A 21624-nucleotide genomic window follows, 5' to 3' on the forward strand; every position below is an offset into this window, starting at 1 on the left:
TTTCTTCGTTAACAATTTTCTCTGGCATGTATACTTCATCCACACACATTTTTGTATTCACTCATCATTTTCATTAGCACTGTTTGCTGTTGTCTGTGCCTCCTCGTCCATCTTTTCCTGCACACTATTATATGCTTTTTCGTACATCTGTCAAATGTATCCAGTACTTGAGGCCCTTGACTTTTACAGCCGTAGGGGTGCAAAATACCACTTCATATGGCCCGTGGAACCGTGGTGCATTCCACCGGCGCACAAAGCTCCGGACATAAATGAACTCTCCCGGCATCAGTTGTACCGGTGTTTCAGGTTCCGTAAGGGACTCCGTTGTGTTCCCTTCTTCCCTTGTGAATGGTGGTGAGAGCTGCTTTGATATTGCGCGCGCTGCCCTAGTTAGCTTTTTCTGGTATTCTGTGAACTCATCTCCCAATATCGCAGCGCTTCTGTGCGCGTCTGAGTGTTGGCGCAGTGGGGAGTGTGCTGTGGGCATTCGTCTCCAGGTCACGATTTCGTGCAGGGACAAATGGTGGTCCTTGCTTGGCTGATTCCTCAGCTCAAACAGCGCAAGGGGCAAACAGTAAATCCAGTTTTTCTTTAATGAGAAACACAATTTGGACAATCTCCCTTTTAGCAGTCCGTTCATCTTTTCTTCCACGCCATTACTTTGAGGATGATAAATAGAGCACAATTTATGTTTTATTCCCAATAATGTCGTCATTTCTTTGAAGAGCTCGTTCACGAAGTGAGTGCCGTTGTCTGAGCGAATTGCGTCGCAAATTCCCCAGCGCGGGAATACTTCCCTTACTAGGAACTTTGCAGCGCTTTTAGCATCAGGTCGTGCACATGGGCCTGCTTCCACCCACCTCGAGAATGGGCAAACAACCACAATCATGTAGCGTGCCCCATTACACATTTCTCCCATATCTGCGTAGTCAATATGCAACTCCCTGAAGGGTCCTACTGGTTTTGGAATTGTTCCCCTGAGTGTACGTAACGTCATTCCAGAATTGTATATCTGGCACGTTGTGCACTCCATTGTCAATCTTGATATGTGCTCCTGGAGGCAGGGCACGAACCAGTTCTCTTGTATTTCTGCTGCAATGTGTTGTTTGGTGTTGTGTGCTGGAAAGTGTAATTGTTGAAACGCTATTTGTAATAGCTTAACCGGCATCACCACTTTCCCTGAGTTATTTTGTCGCCATAGTAAGTCTGTTGCTGATTGGCTGCACCCTCGTTTTACCCACATCATTTTTTCATCGCCACTTGCTCCTTCCTGTAACTCTAATATTTGTGATATGGGCATCGCATTGTATCTTTCTGGGAGCTCTTTGTTTGTCTTGTGCTGCAGCATGTACTCACCTGTTTCATGTTTTTCAAAGTATGAAGCTTCCTTGGCAGCAGCGTCCGCTGCCGCGTTCCCCAGAGACACAACGTCTGTGTTGAACGTATGTGCTTGGCACTTCACTATTGCTACCACTGTTGGATCTCGTAGGGCCTCAATTAACTCCTTCAGCAATTCTGCATGTTGCACTGGAGTCACATCTGCTCTTCGAAACCCCCTCCGCCCCTATCTTGTCAGACCCCCATGTACTGTTGTCGTCATGTAAGCTGAATCTGTGTATATTGTTACTGCACACCCTTTAGCTGCATGTAGTGCTTCTATTAATGCAATGAGTTCCGCTGCCTGTGCTGAGAAATAGGATGGAAGGCGATACTGCACTAGTGTCTCATACTCACCTTCTTCTAACCTCACCACTGCCATCCCCACATGTTTCTCTCCCGTGTCCATGTCGATTGAGGCTGACCCATCCACAAAGTACATCTCCCCCTCGCTCAGGGCATTCTCGCATACCACCGTGTCCTCCCCTGTTTCCCCTGTGTAAGTTGCACAGTTGTGTTCCTGCATGCACTCCAGTGTGCATGCTTCTGTAATGAATGTTGCTGGATTCACTGTCCTGCATCGTACCACATTGATATTGGCGCTCGACAATATTATCTCATAGGCAGTTGCTCGCTGTGTGGTCAGTGTACTTTTTGATCTCTCAAGTACTGCAAATAATGAGTGTTCCACAAACAATGTGACAGGGCATCCCCTTACTATTGTGGCACTTTTCTCAATGGCCAACGCGGCGGCGGCGAGAGATTGCTCGCACGCGAAGTGTCCTTGCATCAGCGCATCCAAGGTGCCACTATAGTAAGCCAATGGTTTGTGTCCTAGAGAAGTCTTTTGTGTCAGTACAGCGGTCATGGGTGTTCCCTTACAATGTGAAAATAGGAAAAACTTGCGTTCATAATCAGGGTTGGCGAGTACTGGAGCACTCGAAATCAATTCTTTTAGTGACTTGAATGAGTCACTCATCTCTTCTGACCATTCTATTTTCCTGTTCTTGTGTTGTGCCTCCTTGAGTGCTTGCAGTAATGGTCTTGTGTAGGCTGCATAATCTAATATCCATGCTCTGCAATAATTGCACATTCCCAAGAATTTCTGCATCTCCTTCACTGTTGTGGGTTCTCTTACTGATCTTATTGCTTGTACCCTGTCAGGGATTATTCTCTTTCCGTCTTTCGATATCAGCTGCCCTAAGTATAAGACCTCTTCCTGACAGTATTGTAGCTTTTCCTTGTCCACTGTGTACCCCTTGTTTGCCAGCAGTGACAGGAGTGTTACTGAGTTTTTCCTGCATGTTTCTGCATTCTGTGCGCAGACGAGCAGATCGTCTACATACTGAATGATGGTGCTTTCAACTGATAAATTACAGAGGTCTTCGTGTAGAATGCGGTTGAAGATGCTTGGGCTCTCACACTACCCCTGTGGTAGTCTGCAATGTTCATATCTCTTTCCCCCTAATGTGAATGCTGTCAGGTATCTGCTTTCTTCTGCCAAGGGGATGGAAAAGAATGCGTTTTTCAAATCGACCACTGTGAAATGTGATGCCGTTTTTGGGATACTGCATAATATTGAAGCAGGGTTCGGGACCAAAGGGAACTCTTTCTGTATGACGTCATTTAAGGGGAGTAAATCCTGGATCATCCTCCAAGCCCCCTCCCTTTGCTTTTTTAATCGGGTAGATGCAGGTGTTGCATGATGAGTTTGAGGGCACTATTTTTCCCTGAGCTAATAATGCATTTATTGTCTCTTTTATTCCTTCCTCCGCCTCACGGGACAATGGATATTGCTTTACTCGGGGCAGGATTGCCCCTTGTTTGAGTTTTATGACCACTGGCGTTACTCCATGCAACAACCCCACATCATGGGGGCCTGTTGTCCACAAATTGCCTGGCACCAGTCGCATGTCATCGTCAAAAAATGACGGTGGTGTTCCCACTACTGCCATCAATTGAACGGGAATTTGCCTAGCCTGAATCAAAATGTCACAGGGCATTGCTATTTCCATTATTATTTCACCATCATTGCCTGAATCAGTGAAGAGATCCTCATCAGATAAGTCTCGTAGGGCAATATTGGCGTTGACGCACAGTACAGTGCGCCATTCACATCCATCTATCTCCATCCCAATTACTGCAATCCTTTTCGCTGACACCTGTACAGCATGCAAGTCTAATGATACCACTGACCCTGGTGCTATGTCTGGGCGCACTATTGGGCGGAAGATGAATTCGGCGGGTATTCTCCAATCCAGCTTTTTTAGCTCAGTAACTACTTGGGCCAGTGTTTTCAAACCTTCAATAAACATTCTTTCATCCACTGGCAGGCCACGTATTTCTGGAGCAGTTGTTTGAGCCTGTACTACCAGCATTACACGTAATGGGCAGATTCCTGGTGTTGAACACACTATTCCTCTTTCTGTGAATGATATTGTCATGTTAAGCTTGCTAAGAAGGTCCCTCCCTAGCAAGTTTATTGGCGATTGTTCGTAATACAGTAAGGGTGTTTTTACAGTTTTACCCCCCACTGTCACATCCAAAGCTTCTGTATAAGGAACTTCAATTACAGCCCCAGAGAAACCCTGCGTCTCTAACTTCCGGTTAGATAACGGAAACCGGCCCTCCCTAATGCATGATTTCTCCGCTCCCGAATCCACCATGAATATGAACTGCTTGTCTCCTATCTGCGCCCTTACCAATGGTTCCTCTGCTGCATCGTAGGTGGTAGATCGGACAGGACACGCAAGTGTTCTCTGTGGGCTGTCCTATGCGGGGTGTCTCATTTTCCCCCCCCCCCCTGGTTGAACACGCTCCCTGAAACTACTGATACCCACTATAGGGGGCTGGTGCTGGGGCTCCATTTGCTGTTGTCGCGAAAGGGTTGCCTGGGGTGTAGTGCATGGTGTCATTGTTCTGTGGGTGATTCTGTGTTCTGTATTGGTGTCCCTGCCGTTGCTCAGGGTACCCCTGCCCTGGGTCCCTTTGTTGTTGTCCCATTGGGAGAACATATGGGCTCCCCGGATGAGGATGGCCATAGTGTTCTACCTCCGGAAACCCGTTGTTTGGTCTACTCCTGCACTCTCTTGAAAAGTGCCCCCACCTCCTGCAGTTCCAACAACTTCCTTGTGCACCCCTGGGACCCTGCCATCCGTTTCCTCCCATTCCCCCATACCCTTGTCCACCCCCTCTTCGACCCCTGTACCCACCTCGTCCCCCTCGAGGGGCCCACTCTTGCCACTGCGGAGCTCCACTCTGCTCCTGCTCGTTCCACTGCCTCTGTCCTGCTCCTGTCCAATTCGTTGCCATCCTCCCTTGTATTGCTACCAGCCCCTCCTTCTCCTCATGATCTCCCTCCCTGCTGTGTGGGAGCACGGCTACTGCTGCAGCGACCTTCACCAGGTTTGTCTGTACTAGTTTCGCTTCGTCTGCCAATCTTCTCTGCGCCACCTCCTTTTCCCTTTCTTTTATTCGTTTACAGTGGTGAACTATTATGCTCTGAATTTCGGGCCAACCTTTTGCTTCAATACCTGCTATTTTGTCGAGTGCTTTTTGCACCTCTTTTGGGAGCCCCCTCTTTATTATAAAGTAGAATAATGATGTTGATTGATACCAGGGCGTGCCCGTTTCGGCTCTCCACATCTCTTGGACTCGAAAAATGTAATCCATAGCATCTTCACCGTCATTAATTGTACATTGCATTACTGATTGCAAATCTGGGGTATCTGGAAACGTTTCCCGCAAGGCATCCCACACCCTGGCACGTACTGTATTGAAAGAGGCACCATCATGACGATCGCAGTCTAACGTTACTCGCGGGAAGCCAGCTTTTACCCATACTCTGTCAGCTTGATCCCCAACTGCTGATACTAGCAAACTCTTCACGTCGCCTATTGCTAGAGGTACCCCGGCTGTGTGTTTCTCAAAGGCATATATCCACTTGCTTGCCCCTCCTGATAGCGGGGGCAATAATTTTAACTAATTGACCTTGTTCATCTGAGCCCAGGGTATGTAATTCGGCCTCCCTCCTCCTCTGTGTATCAATGGGAGTTGTAGCTTCCCCTTTGTCGTTGTATCTGCACTCATCTTTACTCCTGATTTTCCTAATGGCGCCATTTTTCCCAATCTGTTCCTTAGTCGCCCTGTCCACTCCTCGTCCATCATTCTCATTGAGCATGCGCCATCCAACTCCTCGCTTCCCCCTCCCATTGCCACACTTAGCCTTTCACCTTCTTCTAAGTCATCCCCTATATCACGCAATAGCTCCTCTCTGCCTCCTGTGGTCCTTACCTCATCACCAGTACACCCCTCTCTACCCTCTAGTTCAATTATCCGTGTTGGTTCTTCTTCTATCCTAAATAGTATCTCTCCTTTTTTCCATCCTTCTCCAAATGTCCTATTCTCACTCTGCGCTCCTGATGCAGGCTCTGATCTAGCGGTGCTGATTGCAGTCCGCTCACATATACTTTTAATTCTCGAGAGCTCATCTTTGGCTATAGCGAGTCCGGATTCTAGATCCCCTGTCAATTTCTCTATATCCACCCTTGGTGTACTTACCTGCTCTCGTTCCCTATGACTCTCATATGGTGGTGGTGCAGTTGGCCCTTGAGTGGTAGTGGTTATCGTTGGGGGTACATAAGTTGGGTCGCTATATCCTTCTGCGGGCACTGGCTTATTTAGCATTGGGTACAACCTAGTTACCTCAATCGGTGGCTTCTCTTCTGGAAGTACCTTGTCATCTTTTGGTATCAGCAATGGGTTGTCAGTAGTAGATGGTAGGTCAGTATTTGATTCCCTTTTCTTAGGAGGGGGTATTTCTTCAAACAGTCTCCATAGGTCTAATATTTCCCTCCTATTGTGTAGTTGCTTCCCCTTATATTTCAAACGAATGCATGTGGCTACCATATCTAAGACGCTTTTGTCAAATGATCCCCCTTCTGGCCATATCTGAGGTAACCCTTCTCCCTTCTACTCTGTGATCCACTGGTCATGATATTTCTTAATCCGTTCTGCGTACCCAGGTAGGCTCTTACAAATATGTGATAAGGGTGTTTCTGCCCCCATACTTCGTACTTGCTGGATGCTAGTGTACCTCTCTATGTATGTCTGTCTCTTACTATGGACGTCTCGCCATATGAACTCTCGTACTTATGTCTTATTGAGCATGGGCGTGTTTTCCCGCCAACTGTACAGTATGAGAATGGCTGCACACAGCCTCTATTCTATACTCTTTAGGGGGCACGTACAAGAGCAAACCATCAACAACTGTGACAATTGAACCCAGCAGAGCAAAGAAATGAACACTCACTTTACCACATTACACTCTTCTTTCTGATATTTCTCCTGGTCACACTTAGCGTAACCATACCACAATTACGTATTTCTGACCACCTTTACACACTTATTATATCAAATATGTTCTGACATATACGATGCATACACACTCATAAGCAGCACTCTATTCACAGCCCAGTTTGTCCTCCCTTTCCTCCCTTGCCAAATGTCCCTGTCCGTTTTAATCTGATATATATATTCGTCTCCTAATTTTGATGTAAAATTATTTTTCTACTTACATTATATCTTTGTTTGTACTAACCCGCTTTTATTTACCCGTAAACCCAGAGAGAAAAATAGAAATAGTAGCAGTCACTAATGTATTTTCCGTGTCTTCCTTTACCAGACACCTTTATCTCATATTCCACTTCTTCATATATTCCCAGTACTAGTTAAGATAGCACTATGCGGCGCCGCCTTCCACCCCCTTGAGGAGCTAGGTTCCCGTCTCTATCTTTGTTCACCACTTAATCCTAATGGCCATATGCAAAGAAAAAGCAAAAAGTTTAGGATGGTCCTTAGTAGACCCAAAGTGCCCCCCTTTCAACCAGCCTCGTTCCCCGTCCTATATTTCCTCCCCTGCTCCCTTTAAGGTCTCTCGCACTCAATACTCACGTGCCCGTCTTGAACCGAGAGTCTCCGAAACTGGGTCCGTCCAGGCAGTGTTGCCGTTTGCTCAACGGTCAGCCCCGGCTCCGGCGAGCGGTACTCAAAGGGGATTTTTCAACCGGGATCCCGTACCCTCTCTCTGGTGAGTGCGCACTTCTGAGCGTACCGGTCGGCGTTGGCGGGCAGCCTCCCGGAGCCGGCGCACCGTGCGTATCCCTTTTCAACCGGAGATTTTCATGCCAAAGGGGACGGTAGGGATATATATATTAGGAGAGAAGTTAATATCACGCTTTCGGGGTCACCACTGAAGGCAAGCGTCCCCAGATAGCACGATCCTCCCCGCAATGAGAGACAATAATGGACTCTCCCAGGATGGGAATAAGGCCAGGACAAAGTGCGGGTGAGCTTAAATGGGAGTTTATCAATCAAAATAGGGCATGCAAAGAACTCTGCAAACTCCGAGAGCGCTCTGTCTGACAATAGCAAAGACAGGCGTATATATTTACAAAAAACGTCATAAGAACCTACATACTATAGGGGGCACAAGTTCGTGGGGATTGGATTGCGACGACTAGCTATAGGTGCTGCTGCAATGTGGTTTGCCGCGGCTGGAGGACGTCACTGGTTACCCTCGTGGGTTGGGCTGGGCCTGGCAGGTCAGCGGGGCTCATCCGGACGGTGTTATTGTGCCAACTGTGACTAGTGTCAGAGATGAATGTCTTTCCTGACTTTTTGCCCTAGGGCCATGCACACCGCAGTCATTCAACATTGCAATATTATCTTCCCTGGTAAATCTTCCAATAGGTTATTCTACGGGTTAATGCAACACAGGAGGAATGCACCTGGAGTGGGGTCTGTTGGCGATTCGTCAATACACGGTTACCACTATCCTGTTGACCGGGTATCAGAGGTCGTGGGGTTGAGTCTCGGGGCATGGGACAGGCGGTCTGTGTTATCATGTCTTGTTAGAAGTCATTATGGATGTGCTCTTGTAATGTTGCCATAATATTGGGTGTCCTAATTTTACAGGGGCCATTAACCCAAGGTGAGCCGGTGGGTCGTGGAGTCTAAGAAAGGGTGCCTTTGGATCTGTGTTTTAAGGCCGGGGTTTACTGCTGGGTTATAAATAATTCAGGTGGCAGGCCGTGGCCTTGGGTGCTGCGGGGGAATGCGAATGCTTGAAGCGGCTCCAGCCGAATTGGGGGAGGTGGAGCAGCGCGGCACAGGCCTCTGCTTTTTCGTCTGGCAGGCTTCACTGGAAGGAAGGGGGAATGGCCTTGCATGTGCTCACAAAGGTATTTTCCTCGTGTGTTGCAGACTTTAGGTGGAAGAGACATAAACATTCATATAATATACAATACTCATTGAGTCTTTCCAAAGCTCACGTTTTTGACATTGCTAGTGCCATCCATATGGCCAATTTGAGCACATTACTTGTACACTACGTTTTTAGCAACTACAACATTTTGCTATATGCTTATACATACACGGTAAGTGAGGTAGTAGTAAGGTTGGTGGAGCGTGCAGGAACAACCCGCCACTGAGACTGGCGGCAGCGGCACATAGTGGGCTCGGACACACATATGGTGCATTTACGTGCACCCCTTACATGAGCCCTCAGTATGGTTGCATTTGTCTTCCTTTGCACTCTAGCAGCATTAGTTCAGTTTTGGCGCGGGACTGTGGGGTGCAGTCTTCTCGATAACACACAACATGAAAAACCACCGGGACGCTTTTACCATTTGCGCATAGCTACAGGGATGTGGGTGCTTCATCCCTAATGTCATATGAGCACCCATCCTGCCATTTTCATATATTTTACAGGTTTTTTTTAGTCACTGAGGTTGTGGAGAGAACGCTTTCATCACAGGTGGTTTGCTCATTAGTATTTGGGGATTTTGTTTTTGTCAGGGGACCATTGTGCAGTTCTTTTCCACCCAAGCCCTGCTGGCCGGGTCATGCTGGAAACAGCGATACACTGCGGAAGGTGAAATGTTACAGTGTTGGTATCTAACACTAGCTCATGTCCGTCTGCTCGTGGGAACGGGCACTTAGCGGATCTGCCAGGGAGCTGTGGCCACAGGGATAAGTGACACTCTCCAAGGGTGGGGGCCGTGCTGCGGTGCCCAGGGCTCAAGCCATTTTTATTAGACGAAATGGTTTCCAGGGCCTAGCTAAATTGAGCAGGTTTGGTCAATGTCTTCAGCCAGTGCCCCACCCACCACCTGGGCCCTGGTGGCAGGAAGGACACCCGATGAGCCATGAACCTCACCGGGAGAGAAGAGGCATGGGAGGGGGGGGTCTCCTGGACCAGTCCTCCCATACAGTATCTTGGCCTTAAACTCAAATAAGCTCATAAGCACACTATCTAACTTCATCTTCGAGTCTCATGATGTGTTTATATGTCAATGGCGTGGTCAGGTTATAAAGGCTATGGCTGCTGCCGATGTGTCTCTGGATGATCTTCTCTCCAATCCGAACAGAGCAAAAACAAAATTATTTCAATATGATTGGTGTAATAGAAGAGAGAAATGCCTCACATATTGTGACTTCCCAATAAATCAGTTCTTGCACAAAAAGGTTAGCCACTGGGAACTGTATTTGTTTAAATCTCCTTCGCCTACTCATAGAGAACAATTTATGCGCTTAAAATTTAACTTATGGCCAACCAAAGATCTTCAAGCTAGACGGAAACTCATATCACTGGGAGATAACTTCTGCCGGTTTTGCGAGATTGTCGATCAACCAGAGACCGTTCGACACATGGTAACTCAATGTTGAGACATAAACGCGAACAATATTTTAGAGCTATTCTGGAATTTTAAAAACCTGACAACAAACTATGTGGTGGATGATTTATCGTGGGCAAACGACAGCGATAAGAATTGCAGCAATTGCTTTTCTGAATGATCTAAAGCTATATGATGAGCTAGTGCTAATGCTGTACATTCTGTATATTTTGTTTATTTTGTGTTTTGTTATTTATGCAGGGGTGCCTACATCTTATGTTTTTATGTTTGTCTCATGGTTGATGTTTTTATTGAGATTGATTTTTAATGTTCTTGTTTTCTTTTGCTTGTAACTCCATTCTATTTGTATCTGGTTTTATTGAGAGTAATCCAATTTACTTTTTACATAGTCCGTGTTAAAATATTGTAAAGCTGATTTAGTTCAGTTGTATCAATAAAAAAGAAGGTTTTTATGTATTGCTTGTTTGAATATGCTAAAGCTGCTTTTTTTTATTTTCGTCTTGTTCTATGTGAATGTGAATTTTATGAAATATGATGCATGTTTTTAAATGTTGCTAACTTATTGGAGAAATACGATTAAATAAATATTGATTGAGTAATACTGGTCACTACATGGTAGGCTTTAAAGATCACTACACTGGGCCTTTGGAGGTTACCTCCTAAGAATTATTTTGTCATGTAATGGCAAATCACGCATTTTAAAGCTACCGAGGCCTGATGGATTGGTGAAAAAGTGGGTGCTTCTTATCTCTTCCCAAACACAAAGTTTTGATCATTTGATGAACACTTCATAGATGAGTGCAGTGGTAACTAAGTATTTGGATTAATATATTGACTGGTTAATTTAAATGTATCACCAGTAATTTAATTGGATTTTAATATAGGGCAAATTATTATGAAATATGTGGGATGCCATTTACCTTATCTGCCCATTATCCACATGCCAGATGGGCAGAGTATCAAACGATGACCATTTGTCCACTAGAAGACTATGTAAAGATAAATATTGGTCAAACTAAAATTTATATTTTAAATAAATATAATGCATGGTGGCATCATACAAAAATCTGACTTGTACGAAATGCAATGCATGCAAATGGTTTATTAAAGATGAGTTGGGCATGCATGCCACTTATTTGTCCATTGTGCTCCTACTAGCTTCACAAAGGAACAGCATATGACCATTTTCTCTAGGACCAAACATGGTTCAATCATTTTGCTCAATAATATATTTTTCAGCTGGACAAAGGGTTTTATCAATGACACTGCTATAATAACGACATTTACTGAAGAAATTATTTGCATGGTGGGAACAAACTCAAATCTTGCATATACAAAAATATGTCATCTGGAACCACAACAGACACATTCTCCAACATTCTCGCACAGTCCAGCACTCTGTCCTGGCTATACTGCCACTGAGGTCTCATCACTTCAGCACCTCCTTCTAGCCCTCCACAGCATGGCCCAGAGCAACTGGCGAGCAACAATTTAGGGTGCTGCGAGCAACATGTTGCTCCCGAGCTACACGTTGGGGATCACTTGTAGGAGTACCGAAATCACTACAGTGAGTAACATTTTCTATCTAAGTTTTATTTCAGTTGTAGTGTAAATGCGACTGCAAAGCTGCTTCAGATTATTTGCTAGTGTCACAGTGAAGACATGACACTAATGGGTTTACAATGATGTGCAGGTGATATGTCCGCCTTTCATTTTTCTGTTCCTGTCTGTGACTGGGCGCTGGAGGGGTCACATAACAGTGTGAACACAGAACAGCCTCTGGTTTCATGCCTTCCCTCATGCCAAGCCAGAGCCATTCCTGCTCTGCACTCTAATGGTTTATGAGCAAATGTTTCCATTCTTGCCTTCCGTTTCTCAGTTACTCGTTCAAAGCAAATATATGGTTGTTTTCCTAGAATAGTGAAAGGGTCAAATAGGGCGATGGTGTTTTGATGGGACAGATCAGATGCATCTGGTTAAGTCTACTGCATAGGTGTGTGTTCATTGACGTTGTTCGCAGATACCCAGATAGGACGTGAGGGGAAGGGCATCCGCAGATGTGAAAGATTATTGGTATAATGATGGAAGACTGGGAAGGAGATGGGACAGTCAGAGTTTTTGCTGTGATGGGTTACAGTGATTATCGGAAGCATTGTCGGATGAATGACATTGGTTAAACTAGGTCAATAGTCTTTTGGTGATTATGGGAGAGGTAGCTGAAGGTCTTTTTGATCTAGGCTCTGTATTAATATAATGCTTCTACTAGACTTAGGATACGTACTAATTCTGTTAATTTGAGTGAGGGTGCAGGGGTAAGACCGGATACTTGTTTCATTGGTATAATGTGTAAGCAACGTCTACAAGTTGTGTTTCTGGTATGGTAAATGTTGAAGGTCTGCTATGGGAGGAATATTTGAGGTATGAGGGTGTTTCGTCAGTCTATTTATTTCATGGATTGTTTTATTTCGTTATTTTTTTCTATGTTTTTGCAACTTTCCTGTTCTGTCTGCTTACATATCACTTATTTAATTGGATCACTATTATGAAGACTTGCCACTCTTAAAACGCATTGAGGGGAAAAATGCTGGAAAGAGGACAGTGGGGTTTTTGAGGTATGCTGTGTTGTGTATAAACCCTGTTGTCTGGCAGGCATGGTGACTAATCCCAAAAATATTAATGCTGGAGAAACACCCTTCTAGATCAGTAAACATTTCACCTAGCTCTACACAGTGGTTCATTGTGTGGTAAGAAAAAACAGTTGGAGACGTTTATGTACCATCTTCCCCTTCCAAGTATTGATTCACAGGCTTGTATACTCCTTTGTTTGCTTGAAGAATGTCTTTTCTGCTCCTGAGCTTTTTCATGTTTTCCTTTTCAGATGTCTGGAGTGGCTTTTGTACAACCTAATGACTCATCAGAATGTGGATCTCTTCAGAGAGCTGAGGTATGGATGAGGCTGCAAAATGTAAATGATTACCACTTTTCACGTGCTCTTCTAGCTTCGTGCATGTCCTATTTCAGAAGGCCCCCTATGTATGTGCGGTAGGTGTCAGGTTGCCGGCGACCTGAATCTTGGTGACCACCAACGTATTGACCAGCGGTATGTGCACCTCTGTCTGTATGCATGTACATATGCTGACACACACATGCCTGACAAAATGGGTGCTTTATTAAGCTTTACATGTATGATTATTTTTGCTTCCTGAACCAGTTTTAGATTCATATGTTGTCCATAAAGTGCCATTGAATAGTTGTAGTGTTTAATTTGCTTTATTTGAACTTTCAAATGCGTGCGGACATGTTCGAAAGAGCAGTAGAATCTGTTTATGATGTGCATGTACCTCCCACAGTGCAACCTTTATAGGCGCTATTTTCAAATTGGTCTCTTCTTCCATGACCAACCGATGGTACACAAAAACAGTACTAAGATTTTGAAAGATATAACTTGCACAGCACCAAACCAAAACAGTTGTGATTTGTTTTTTTCCAGGATCGACCTGGGCAAATCTTATAAAATACAATTGCATATATGAGTATGCTTTTGTAAATTGCCTTTTCAATGCATTTTAAGTTTTGCTTTGGTTGTAAGCACCCATTTATCTATTTTATTGTGCATTTGTAAGGGACTTATACATCAAGTAAATTGTGTTTCAAAGCGCCCACAGGGCAACATGGAGGGTACATGGGAGTGAATCAAATATAACAATGAAAGATAGAGGCGGACCTACTAGACCTTGTGAGCATTCAGTAGGTGCAGAAAGAGAGAAGGGATGAGGGAGTAGGGGAAATGGGCTAGGTGTATCAGTCGGGAAGTGCTAAGGAGTGAGCAGCTGGAAGTGCCTGGGTGGAATGGTCAGCTGCTGAAGTGCAGGCCTGTGGTGGCATAGGCCTGAGGGTGCCAAGTCAAAGTGCTGGGAGGGGTGGAGGCTGTAGGTGATTGGGTGTGGGAGGCCAGTCCCGGGGAGGACACATAAGGACCCTAGTCACCAATCTCTGCAACTGTGGGAATTAGCAGCGGAAGGAGGAAGGGAAAAGGTGTATTGCTTTTCAAAGCGGGCACGGACAGAACTTATTTTTCTCACCAATGCACTGAATGAAAAAGCTTGAACGCAGGGAGGCAATGATCCAAACATACTTAGCTAAATGATTGTCATGGGCATCAGCGGCCAGGCGGGTAAGGGTAGAAATAGAACTAGGGTTCGCTGTGCTGGTTGTACACATAAGTATGTGGGTGGTGACTTTGGGAGCAAAGGGAAAAGGTCGTCAGTTTTCCTTAATGTTTTCTCTCAGAGATCTGCTGAGTTTAGTGCTCAAAATAGAGGATTGGGCTTGAACCCAGGCCAAAATGGTGGATCATTGCAGCTGGGTTCCAATTAGAATGTTAAGAGAAGATAGTCTTGTCAACCCATTCTAAACTGCCTTTCATCACTTGCCCTTTGAGTGTGCAGTCAAGTCTCTTTAGCTCCCTTAAGGCCTACCTCTTTTGAACTTTTCAAGTCAGAAGCTGCAAGCAAGTTTTTGGAGTGAACTTCAATCAACTATATCTGGTGGGAGCTCAGCATGTAGATGAGCTTTGTGACGTATAGCACAGTTTTGACTATGAACTGTATTTTGGATTTAATCTGCTGTGCAGCTGCTAATGAGGAACAGTTAATGAAAAAGAAATATGATTAAGCTAGCCCACAAAGTCTGAACTGCTTCAGACTGGGTTAGTAATGCAAGCGTTAAAAGGTAACGTTCATAATTTGTAAATATGTTTGTGAGCGCAGCTGGGACTAGCGTGAAGGCTCTAGCTGAGTTGATCTCCACTGTGTTCTAGATAGTGGGGCACTAAGCAGCTTTTGAGGGACTTTGGGGTCCAGCAGCTACTACGGAAGGCTTGAAGAGAAACTGACAATGATAAACTTGCTCTTATATGGCCCTTTATTAATCAAAAGCATAAATAAACGAATAAATGCAACACATAATAAATTAAGCAAAAAAGTCTAAAGAAAATACATCACTGTTGGTGCAACGTTTAGGAATGCCCCCATCTCACCAGAATCGTCTGAAAAGCTCAGAAAACAGCTTAGACAGAGAGACCTCGGCAGTCTACAGGCCCGGAGCAAGGCATCCCCACTCCGAGATTAAGCTTTCTGTCTGCCCCGCATTTTAAGCCCTCCACAAAGGCGGAGTGGCTTTTTCTAGAAACATCTGGCCTGAGTCTCTGCTCTTTCTCAGTTCCCGTATTCCCCCGGCCGGAGTGACCTACGGTAACCTCGAGGAGCAGAACTCTTCCCTTTCTCATGAAAGCAGAATAAATGCAACTCAGGAACTCATCCTCAGCTTTGACAATCTCCATGGCAGCCTTATCAGGTACCAGCCGGCACCTGCGTATCCCAACCTTTTTGCGCACAGTGTCCTTGGATGAGCAATCCAAACCAACATAAGCAAAGAATAACGTTGAAAACATGTTTTCCAGTGAAATAGTGTGAGTGAGGCTGAAAATGTTTATAGTTCACAGCAAGTGCAGCTTTCACTGAGGCCTGGCGCGAATGTGCATTATGGCTCTGAGCGCACCAGAATGCACTGCGCACCAGCGCCATGTTTTAACTCAAAGTATTACAATCCACCCTTGGACATTTGACTTCCATAGCCCATTGGCATCTAAGCCGGTTCTTGAAACTGACGAAGCATCATAACTAAGTTGGGAATAAAGGGGATGTGGCTTGCAGCCAATGGAGTAAGACGGCTCCTTGGACTGCTCCCACCTGATCCTACATGATCCGTTCCGAAGACAAGCAGTAAGAAGTTTTTTCAGGTGCAATAAACGGGGAGTGCCCAGCTGAGAGGAAACCGTGGAGGCTGCATTGCTAAAGAGAAAAGCAACGTGCAACAAAGGGTCCGCTGGCAGCGTCAGAAACAAAGATGCCATGTGCACAATTAAGGAGATGGTGAAAGCAAGTGGAAAATTGAGAAGCACCGGGATGCCCGTTGATCCCTGCGAGGAAGGATCGAGCGAGTGGGGGACGGAATCATTGGAGCGACCCGTGTAATGTGTGCAGAGGAGAAGGTATGCCGTAGACCGGAGTCGCCCAGCTGAGGGACGAAGTGAGGAAGGAGACGAGGAGAAGGACGACAGTGGACCGCAGGAAACACATACACAGCAGCTGGTACAAACAAGGACTGCATGCAACCCAGTGGAGTGCGTATCCCCCCGTCAGTTACATGCTGGCCCACCCGGCAACCACAGCAGAGATCCGGAGCTGCTAACTCTCTATCCCTGGAGGTACGCAAAGGGACGAACAAGGGCTGTGCGCATGCTGCAGGAGAGCCGCATTCCCTACTGGGCGGTGGTCATACAGCCAGCCATAAGAGGGCCCTCCCGGCCACCGAGGTTTGCGAAGGCACGGTAGAGGCTCATTTGAGCTTGTTGGGGGTTGGGGGAGGTCCTGAGGGGCACGCATGAGAACCTGCGCCGAGCAGTACATCTAGTAACAAGGCCCCTGAAGAACTGGGCCAGCAGCCAAAAGAAGCAGAGACAAATAAGCACCCGGACAGCAGTGACTGTGGGTGGAGCAATCTATAACCCTATCCCAGAGTTGCAGCCACGAGAGAGCTACCTACTACATTGCGCCAGCAGCAGCTAGCGGAGGAGGCATCGTGCTGGCCAACAGGAGTAGCTGCAGTAGGAGAGCACCTCATGATCCCGGACAGAGTGGTGAAACCTGGAGCATAGCTCCAATTATATTGAGTCAAAACAGGTCAGGGCAGGAGCCCATAGGCTGTCTGATGACTGAGCGGAAAAAAGGTTAATACAACCAGCTGCAACTGGCAGCTACCAGAAGGCAACAATACGTCATGCTTTCATCGGCATGAAAATCATTCAGGAAGCCAAGTGATAGGCTAGGGATAGGCCCCCTCAGAGGAAACTGCATATGTTGAGGCTGCCTAGGAGATCTGAGGTGCCGGAATTCCTCACAACATTGTATGGGCTTCGGAGCAAGGTGTTCTACGTGGCATACACCAGACGGCTCTTATTGTACCGCCGTCCTTGTAGGAAACAACTGCGCCCGAAGTAAGATAAGGCTAAAACGAACCAGCCAACTTTGGACAGCTTTACCAGGCGTAAACAGCAGACACCCGGAGGAAGCATAGATTCGGTGCAAGACAAAGAAGGGGGCGCCATGGAGTTGCACAATCAGGTGATGCTAGCTATAGCGGATTTAAAGGCTTAATTCGGGACACAGATATCAGCAAGGCAATTGGACGTGTGACTATTGCGCCAGGGCGTGCAAAGCTTGGCAGAGCATACTACCACGCTAGAGACACAGGTGAAAGAGAACACAGGCGTGCTCCGAGACACACAGGCGGATGTCCATGTGCTTCAGCAAAAAGTCAGTCTGCAGAGAGAACAGAGTGGAAGAGGCAGAGGGACGGGCCCGAAGAAATAATATCCGCATAGTAGGCCTGCCGGAGGGGGAGGAAGGCGTGGACCCAACAGCATATATAGAAAACATGCTGCTCCAGGAGATTGGGTCCGGGAACCTCACACAGGGTTTTACGATCGAGCAGGCGCATAGGGCGCTAACTAGGAGGCTCCCTGACCCCCGGGAGCTCCCCCGAGACCGTTCATCGCGAAGGTCCTGAATTATAAGGACGGAGAAAAGATATTGGCTTATTCCAGGCAAGGAGGGGAATTGAAGAGAGCCTCTGCAGATCTGGCAGTCCACCCTGACTATACGTTTGAAGTGCAGAAGAATAGGGTGCAATTCTCAGCAGCGAAGGCTAGACTCCGAACTGCTGGACTGAAATACATGTTGACCTACCCAGCACGACTTAAGATCATCTATAAAAATAAGACCTGGTTCTTTGATCTCCCGGAGGAAGCGCAGGCATGGATGGACAGGGAGAGGATCAGACCCGGTGAAAAAGAGGGAGACGCAATCGAGGAAGACGCAAGGGAAGCCCTGCCCAACGAGAGATAACTAAGGTACTTTGAACTGTATGAGTTGCACTGTTGAGTACCACAGCGAACCGCAACTGAACAGACATCCTGGGACCAGAGGGCTCTCAGTAAGGGATAATTTCCCTATGGTTCCTAGTTGCTTGAAACTGGTTTTTCTTCTCATATGGCGGGGTCTATTAGCAGTGAAGGCTTTACAACAAGGAAGGAAAGGCTGCCCATGGCTGCGCACGCCACACCCTTCAAGTTCTGTTTATTGGGGGGACTTGTTTTTGTGCCCACCCGTTGTGCGTCAGCCCCAGGCAGGACATCTGGGGCGAATGCGAGGAACGGACATGCCTCACCAAGGGTATCAAAGCTGGCCAGTTGTTTCTAGTTTGGGAAGTTGGGGAAGTTTATGGGGGGAATGGGCTGCTGGTATGTACGTTGACGAGGATAAGCTGTACTGCACTCCGGGATGAAGCGCCACAAGGGTGGGGTGGGAAGCCTATCGCTAGGTTAGAGATTGCTGGCCGAATAGAAGGGGATTGAAGCAAATGGCGGGAACGATGAGCATACTTACCTGGAATGTAAGGGGGTTGAATGCCTATGTGAAGAGAAATAGGGTATTTTCATATCTCAAGAGAAGTAAAGTGGACATAGCCTTGCTGCAGGAAACGCATCTCACAACTGACAAACTGGCATTATTACCGGGGAAATGGGGAGGGCAAGTATTTGGTTCCCCATATTCTGCTTATGCCTGTGGGGTATTGATATGGATAGCGCCCTCAGTGCCCTTCAAAGTTATTCACATTAAAACGGATAATGATGGCAGGATGGTGCTAGTGCAGGGCCTACTGGAACAAATAGACACATGTCTTGTCAAAACATATGCCCCAAATCACAGCGCTAGCGCTACCACGTTTTTTCAGACCTTATATCCATGCCTAGGCCCATATCGGGTTAGTAATATGATATGGGGGGAGACTTCAATTGCACTCTAAACCCAACCCTGGTCAGGTCAGACACCAAGTATATTAGACTAGCTTTGCCTGCCAGATTCTTACAGACACCTCTGGATTCTTTTGCTTTAGAGGACGCTTGCAGAGTTCTCCACCCAGAAGCTAGGCATTATTCACATTTCTCAGCGCTGCACGCATTATATACAAGGATAGATTACTTCTTTGTGGGGAGAGAACTGGTACATCACATCACGCATGCTCAGTATGAGGGTAGAGTATTGTCGGATCATGCCCCACTTGGATTGCAATGGCAATATGTGCCCCTTAGGGCCCCTATACCTACTTGAAGGCTTAGGAGTGAATCGCTCAAAGATCCCCCATTTCGCGATTGCATCAAAGACTGCATCACAGAATATGTTGAGAATAATTTAGGCAGTGTTCTGAGTGCCCGTACCGTCTTGGAGGCACTGAAGGTGGTGGTTAGAGGGGCCACTATAGCTGGGAGTAGGGGCGTCCAGGCGAAAATAAACAAGGAACTAGCTTCTGCTGAGGAACAATTGAGGAAATGAGAGCAGTCTCAGGAGCAACACGATGACAGTGATGCGAAGGCTAGGGAACTCGGAGATGCATGGATTGCTGGGAGAGACTAGGTAGGCATAGTTTTGCTAAATACACAAAGAGGCAGCATATAGAGGGGGATAAACCTGGTAGATTGCTAGCATGGTTATATGAGAAGGAGGCGCAACAGAGCCCCATACACCCAATAAACTTGGGACAGGAGACCTTATGCTACACCCAAAAATGGCATTAACGAAGCGTTCTGAGAATTTTTGAAACATGTTTTTATTTTTAAAGTTGTTTATAGTTTGTACAACAAGGCAACAAACTTTTACAACATAAGTATAGAAAAGAACATATGGCATTTCTACATAGTATTACATTATCCAAGCATGGTTATGAAATCTAAAACGCTCATAATATTGAGAGATGTCTTTGAATTACTGTAACAGCCCTCTATCTTGTTCATACAGTTCATTTGGTACACTTGAATTGACTACTTGCTTGGATCCCTGTTAAGAAACACACTTAAACACACATTGTAGCATCTCGATTTTTTTTTTATTAATTAAAACTAAAACTTTGAGTTCTTCGTACATGTATTCCATTTCATACAATTACATTTCACTTAGTTAAACCTGTACATCCCTCAATTCCAGAATTCGTAATTTTTCCACGTAGCAGAGGTTCACAATCCTATCCTGTATTTGTATTTATTTGTTTATATAGCGCTTTCATCCAAAGCGCTTAACATTATAACAACAGAATACATAGAACATCATAACAGTAGAAGCAATAAACAATCATGAATCGAACCAATAAAACAGTAGGTAGAGCAATTAATCTGCGGGGGAATAAGGAAGGGGAGAGTAAGGGAAGGAGGAGGGAAGCGGAAGGGGTATAAGGGCGAAAAAGAGGGAGGGGAAGGGGAGGGCAGAGAGGATCATAGGGAAGATTCAAGGGAAGGGGAGAGAATGAGAGGTGGGGAAGGATTCATGGAGGGGAGTGGAGAAGGAGAGATTTTAGGGAAGTGCGGAAGGAGGAAAAGGTAGGTATAGAGCGGATTGAGAGAGGTAACAAGTTCCAGTGCAGGGGGGCTATGCGCTGAAAGGAGCAGAAGTGGGAGGAGGCACATGGGGGAGGAGGGACGGTGAGAAGGTAGAGATCAGCTGAACGAATGGAGCGGGAAGGAGTGTAGAAAGAGAGGAGAGATGAGGGGGAGCCAGATCGTGGAGGGATTTAAAGACTAGACAGAGGAAATGAAATTTCCTATAACTGCCAATTTGTTCATTGGCCCTTAATAGGGCTTCCTCGATTTTATACAGCACACGTGCCAATACCAAAATCAGACGCATACTATTACCATATAATCATCTTTCCCAAAATGCATTTCGTGCTATATCGGTTGCCTGAGGATAGTAAATTCCCAGTAATTTACGTCTATCCTCTTCAAAATGCCAGCAATAAACCACCAGATGTTTGAGGGTTTCAAACTGCGTACCACTTAGATAAAAGCGGCAGTTCAAGTCCATACTTGCCGATAAGCCCTGCTGCCAGCTTTTAGTACTTTCCAATGTATGGAACTGATTAAGCTTCAATCTCAAATATATAGTTCTAGCTCTATTACAAGGACATTTGATTAAATAGGGCGATCGCAACTCACACTTTCGTAATATCAATGCATACTCCACATAGGTTTTATAAGATTTATTTAAGTCTATCGTTGTGCACCAGTCCAGCTCATACAGTTTACGCTTGACTTTAGGTAAGCCTAACATCAAATCTTCAATCGTCAAATTTATGCTACGTAATATTTAATTCATTTGATCTTTAAACTTCACCATCAATCGTAGTGTGTCAGCCATCATGAGCTCATTGAGATCCTGAAAGAGTGAGTTACGAGGCGGTAATAATATTTTGGCATATCTTGACAATTTACGCCTTGTCCACCTTGCTGCCAACGAGGAAAGCCTCATTTTGTGCCGAACTATAGAGTTTGGCACAGATAATGCCAAGCCGAATGTACTTTTCCATAAATTACCCTGAATCCTATTTAGTATACCATCCACCTCCAAACGGCAAGAGTCTAGTCCAAATAGTATAATAG

At 45.8% G+C, this 21624-nt stretch overlaps 1 protein-coding gene across 1 annotated transcript in view; it reads left to right on the forward strand.

The window, feature by feature from the left end:
- GMCL1 (germ cell-less 1, spermatogenesis associated) overlaps positions 1–21624 on the forward strand; it is a 979035-nt gene that overhangs the window by 442691 nt on the left and 514720 nt on the right. Inside the window, exon 6 of the mRNA XM_069618907.1 lies at positions 12952–13017. Within this exon, the coding sequence (XP_069475008.1) occupies positions 12952–13017 (66 nt within the window). The remainder of the gene's footprint in view (positions 1–12951; positions 13018–21624) is intronic.

The sequence above is a fragment of the Ambystoma mexicanum genome, chromosome 10 (assembly GCF_040938575.1).
Source record: "Ambystoma mexicanum isolate Mex_15411 chromosome 10, UKY_AmexF1_1, whole genome shotgun sequence".
Classification (NCBI taxonomy): domain Eukaryota; kingdom Metazoa; phylum Chordata; class Amphibia; order Caudata; family Ambystomatidae; genus Ambystoma; species Ambystoma mexicanum.